The 6,150-nt window shown below is 43.8% G+C and overlaps 1 protein-coding gene across 1 annotated transcript in view; it reads left to right on the forward strand.

Moving 5' to 3' along the window:
• Window positions 1-6,150, forward strand: part of FGA (fibrinogen alpha chain) — a 6,998-nt gene that overhangs the window by 479 nt on the left and 369 nt on the right. The window contains 5 exon segments of the mRNA XM_009703335.1: window positions 1,462-1,590; window positions 2,709-2,892; window positions 3,168-3,313; window positions 4,269-5,334; window positions 5,704-6,150. The exon segment at window positions 5,704-6,150 is cut by the window's right edge and continues 369 nt beyond it. Coding sequence (XP_009701637.1) covers window positions 1,462-1,590; window positions 2,709-2,892; window positions 3,168-3,313; window positions 4,269-5,334; window positions 5,704-6,150 — 1,972 coding nt within the window.

Genomic DNA, 6,150 nt, shown 5'->3' on the forward strand with positions numbered 1-6,150 from the left:
GGAATTTTCATGTCACTAGGGTGATTTCTACTCTTCTTTGGACAGTACTTCAGCAGGGTTTTCCACCTACAAAAGACACACAATACCTTTATTATAAAATACACATTAAAAACAAGGATTCCTGTGGCAGCAACATCAGGTTGAATTAGAGCTAAGAAAGAATCAATTTTTAGATAAGGAAAGAGATAGGCTTGATTTTCAACTATGCCAATATAACCTTGCTGCTTTCTTATTGAGATCTCAGGCCATAATCTTATGTTAGATTCTTTATGTTTCTTTTTGTGATTGCTTTTTGAAGAATGTGCATACTTTAACAAATGACGGAAATTATAGGAAGCAGGTGGGACAAAACAGAAGCAGTCGTACTGGAGCTGTCAATGCTGAAAGGGCACAGACCACCTGAAAGTAAAGTTTTTATTTGTTACTTTTAAGAGGCACTTGAGCCCGATCCTCAGGATGAATCAAACCAGCATCAATCTGCTGATTTTAATAACGACAGTCCAGTTCCCCAGGGTTGAGGTTCTGGCCCTGGCAGCTAGAATTAGGAAAACTTTCTCTGCCTCAGAATTAATCATTAATCATAGTAACAATTAATCATTAATATTGTCAAGCATTAATTATGCTGCTTGAAAAGAACATAAGATGTGCAGAGGAATCCAGTCAGACCTAATTACATCTCAAAGCCTAAACCAGGGCTTTCTTTTATGAAAAATAATTATTTTTCCCCCTTTTACTAAGTGATAACACAGTAGGAATCCTTACAGTGCTTTGGTTTAGAATTAGCTTGCATATATGCACTTTTTCTTCTCAGCTTTGAAGAAAATCTCAGTATATTTATTTCTTTCCTTCCATTAGCACAGTGGTATCCATCCATCACTGACATTGTCATTTTTATTACCATGTTATTATCTTTCTTGTTCCTTATGCCAGGCAAAACAGTGCTACAAGCTTGCAGTTAGCAGCTGTGATTAAAATCAGAAAAACTAACGGGAAAACTTTCTTCATATGTATCTTTAAGACTGAAGGTGGTACAATGAAGATAGAAATTTAGAAGTATTGCAACAAATGGAAATAGAAGATAGGATTTTTTAAGTATTTGCTTTAGCAATCAGTTTCAATCTAATTCCAAGTAAATTTTAGGTTTACACACAGAACACAAGATTTCTGTGGAATGATATTATTGTAATATATCCTGAGCATCACCAGCTCCCTACATAGCAACATTAATTTTAAGAGATGAAAAGCTTTATTCTTTATTCAAAACAAACAAAATCATATCTTACAAGAAATGTTGGGGACAAAATCCTTGCACCGTTCAGTGTGACAGCATTCCAGATGGCTGTAACTGCCACATGTCAGCCATGCCTCTGACTGTTCGAGGATGTCAGCGTTATGCTTCCCTTCTCTTGGCAGCTCTTCGGTTAATCTTGGTTTTGCTTTTCCCCTTTTTCCTCCTGGCAGGCACAAGATGGAGAGAGCACCTTTGAAAAGGAGGGGGCGGGAGTGCGTGGTCCCAGGATTGTGGAGCACATGTCCCAGGCCTCCTGCCAGTATGAGAAGAACTGGCCCATCTGTGCGGATGATGACTGGGTGAGCAATAAGCTCTGGGGGCAAAAGGGGGGCCTATCGCTTGGGCGCTTGCGGACCTCAGCCGGGCCGCTGCAACAGGTGCCGTGCAGCCAGCGCGCCGGTGGGCGTTAGGTCTGAGGGAGGACAGGTAACGCTTGGCGTCAGGGCAGCCTGGAGAGATCTCCTGCAGGAAAGAAAAAGAGAGAGAGAGAGACAGAAAGAAAGAAAGAAAGAGAGGAAAAAAGAAAGAAAGAAAGAAAGAAGGAGAAAAAAAGGAGAAAATAAGTTTGCAGGGGTGCAGAATCAGAAGAGAAAGTAAGTCTGAAAAAGAAAGATGAAATAAAGAAGACTATTCCTAGAAAAATGTAAGAAGGATTTTGATATTGCCACTTTTGGAGCTGGTAGGAAAAAGGCACTGGAAAGAAAGATGTGCGACAAAGAGAAGAAATAGCTAGAAATAACTTACACTTCACTAATTACTTTTTAGGAAGTCAGGCAACAAAATGTTCAGTAAAAGATTCATAACGATTGACTGGACGTCTTTGTGTATAAACTGTTAATTTGTCTCTCTCTTGCCTCTTGCATCTGAGCCCATCTCTATGCTACATTTATTCGATGAAATCTCGTCAAAGAGCTTTAGTCTGTAAGAATATTAAGCTTTTCTGAGGAAAATTTTGCTTAAATAAGTTGGCCTCTAACATCCTTGCTCAGAGTGGACAACAGCCTTCTCCTTACAGCAGCCCTTTGGGAAATACATATATATATATATATATATGTACATATATATGTCTTATTTCACTCCTGAGGAACAGAGAAGAGGGAAAACTAAGGGTTTACTTGTTCCTCACCCTACCACCCTGTGGCAAGTTGCTGAGGATGCGCTGCACTGCTTCCATCAGACCGGTGCCAGAGGTGTGAGAGGGAAAGGACCAGTCTCCCGGAGGCTGCCTCTAAGTCACACAAGTCTTTGGTGAAGTTGTTGGATAATAGGACAGGACATCTGAAGAGGACTTGCAGAATCTTGCCCTATTTTTTTTTTAATGTGTTTTCAGTGTTGGCCAAAAGTCTGCAAATGTAATGTTAAAAAAAGGTTTACTCGTGAAGATTTTAACACAGTTATTTCCCTCTTCCAATTTTAGGGTATGAAATGTCCATCAGGCTGCAGAATGCAAGGACTGATTGATGAAACGGACCAGGATTATAGTCACAGAATAGACAAAATCAAGAAGCTGCTCGCAGAAAATCAAAACAACTACAAAAAATCCAATCGGATAATTGTGGAAACCATAAATGCACTAAAACCAAACCTGGACAGTGCTCAGCGTGAGTATTATTATCCATTGCTGAATTATTATTTTCTTTTTGTGCATAAGCAATACGTAGTGAAAATACATGCTGTGCTGGACCTTATTATCAAGAGCCATAGTAATACAAGACTCTTAACTGCTAACTAGTAAAAACTAATGTAATTTTTACCTTCTCAGTACTATGAGAAATGTTCTTAATTACGTGCTTTAATTACATATTTTAGAATGTACTACTCTCTTAGGAAAGAAAATCACATGTGCGTAGCTGACTGGGAGGCATTTCTGTTTCAGAGATTGATGAGACTTACGGTCACGTGTCAGGAGAACTGAGGCGGCGAATTGTGACATTAAAGCAGAGAGTTGTCACTCAAGTAAACAGAATTAAAGCTCTGCAGAGCAGCATCCAGGAACAGGTGGTGGAGATGAAGCGCTTGGAGGTGGGTAGCTGCTATGTAACTTCCATTCTTTCCAGGGCTTGGCTACAGAAAGAGGGTCTATCCATTATACCGTACGTGGCGAGCAGTGCTCCCTCTGGAAGAAAACGTGATGCAACTCTCACAGGGTCTGACTCGCTGAGGCAAATCCCCAAATAAGTTGCTCTCTGTGCAGCTCAGTTTTCTTTTCCGGCTGTGTGGGAACCAGCGTGAGCTCAGGAGGCCTTCTGGTCTCGTCTGCCGCTTCTGCTCTCAGACAAGGATATTTTATCTGCTGATACCTGGTTGAGGCATTTCTCCTCCCGTAAGGATTTGCTGAGCAGCTGGGGTGAGGGGGACGTGCCCCGTCCTTCCCTGGTGCTGCCACCACTTCCCGCAGCCTGTGCTGGCGTTACAGCCCCTGTTCCCAGGTTGCAGCCAGTTCTTCTGATGGTAATGCAAGGAAAAGTCCTGGCACAAACAGCAGGTTTGCTCAAAAGCCCATTTTGATCCCTGGATGAGAGATCTGTCTTTTGGATCATTTGGGAAAGCAGTGGTAACCCCAGGATTGCAGGCCTTGCAGCAGGGCCATGCTAGGCTTTGGGACAAGTCCAGTGTCTTTCCATCTCCTTGGAGGACCGGTTTCTGCCCCGGTCCCCAGGGAGCCTCCCCAGCTCTGCAGCACTCCCTCCACACCCGGGAAGACACCGCTATGCCCCGAGAATAAAGGGAGCAGAGATTGGAAACGTGCTACAACATACTTCTCCACGGAGCTCATGTGCACTGTGCTATTGCATGTGTCATATTTACAGTGGAAATAAACCCAGGGATGACTTCAAAACTGAGCTTTGGAAAAGCTCAGCTGTAGGTAGGAGGTACCAGGGCAGCTCCCACCTTTCCCCAGTCCAGTTAAAGGATACACTTGCTTGAGAAATTCAGGAAAGCTCCCTAACCAAATTATTTCTCTCTATTTATGTAGGTGGACATTGATATTAAGATACGAGCTTGCAAAGGAACCTGTGCTAGAAGTTTTGATTACCAAGTGGACAAAGAAAGCTATGACAACATCCAGAAGCAGCTGACTCAAGCCAACTCCATCAACTTGCACCCAGAGCTTCAAACAACCACCTTGAGCACACTGAAAATGAGGCCACTTAAGGACTCGAACGTTCCTGAGCATTTTAAGCATAAGCCTCTGCCAGAAATGCAAGCTCTCAACATAGTTAATAACATCAGGCAGATGCAAGCGGTATTAGAAAGATCAGAGACAGACACAAAGCCCTCCCGAGGCGACAGCTCATATCACATGGCAGAATCAAGGGGGGATGGACTTTCACACACCAGCAAATTAGTTGTTCCTACTCATGGGAGAGAAACCCTTAGTCTGGGAGACAAAACCTCCTCCACTGTTCGTAGATGCACCAAAACTACCACCACAAAACTTGTCACTGGCCCTGATGGCCCGAGAGAAGAAATCGTTGAAAAAATGGTTTCTTCTGATGGCTCAGACTGCTCCTTTTTACAAGGAGCAGGAAGTGTTGGAGGGGAAGGGAGCGTGTACCATGTTGGTGGGACAGATGAATTCCACAAGCTAGAGAGGTTATTCCCTGAGCTAGACTCATTTTTTACCCCTGACTCTCCATCCACCGGTAGTAGGCACGTTGGTGGATCTAGCGTCCACGTAAGCAGCACAGGCAGTAGCCACTTAGGTGCTGGAGTATCCAGTCATTCACGGCCTTACGGGGGGAAAGGCAAATTTATGGACTTAGGAGAGGAGGAAGAAGATGACTTTGGAGGACTTCACCTTCAGCCATCTGGATTCCCATCTGGCAGTGCAAGTCACTCCAAGACGGTAGTGACCAGCTCCTCTTCTAGTTTCAACAAGGGAGGCTCCACTTTCGAAACCAAATCACTAAAGACCCGTGAAATAACTGAGCAGCTAGGTGGGGTGCAACACGATCAGAGTGCAGAGGATACCCCAGACTTTCAGGCACGCAGCTTCAGACGTTCAGGAGTGAAGCCAAGGACAGCCAGCACTGGGAAAGGTACACAGGCATCACAGAAGTAGTTACTGAGGTAGTGGAGCCAAACTCCATCCATAACCAAACTGACACATTGGGGTTTGATACTGCAGCACAACAGTGTGGTGATAAAGTGCAAGCACTGTGTCTGTTTGTTGCCACCTCAGAAACAAAAAGGAAAATATTTCATTAATACTCGGGTATTATATAGACAATTCACAATTTAAGAAGTATGTCAAGTTTTCTTTTCTGAATTCTTTTTACTGTTGCCTGTCGCTATACCGATACTTGTTTAACAATTTTCCTCAGAGCTATTGGTACTTGGATTCCTCTGAACCTTTTATTAAATTTTGCTGATAACCCCTGTCAAACCAGATCAACTTTTTTTTTTAGACTGTGATGATATCCGCCAGAAACACACTTTTGGTGCCAAAAGTGGCATTTTCAAAATCAAGCCAGCGGGATCCAATAAGGTTTTGTCAGTTTATTGCGACCAAGAGACCACTTTGGGAGGATGGCTATTGATCCAACAGAGAATGGATGGATCAGTGAATTTTAACCGGACCTGGCAAGACTACAAGAGAGGTTTCGGCAGCGTGGATGGCAGAGGGCAAGGAGAGTTCTGGCTGGGCAATGAGAACATACACTTGCTGACTCAGAACGACACTCTCCTTCGGGTGGAATTAGAGGACTGGGATGGAAATGCCGTGTATGCAGAATATATCGTACAGGTAGGGTCTGAAGCAGAAGGGTACACCCTTGCTGTGTCTTCCTACGAGGGGACCGCCGGGGACGCGCTGATTGCCGGCTGGCTGGGAGAGGGGACCCAATAACAGCCCC

Source organism: Cariama cristata, unplaced genomic scaffold (assembly GCF_000690535.1).
Source record: "Cariama cristata isolate BGI_N322 unplaced genomic scaffold, ASM69053v1 scaffold7927, whole genome shotgun sequence".
NCBI lineage: Eukaryota > Metazoa > Chordata > Aves > Cariamiformes > Cariamidae > Cariama > Cariama cristata.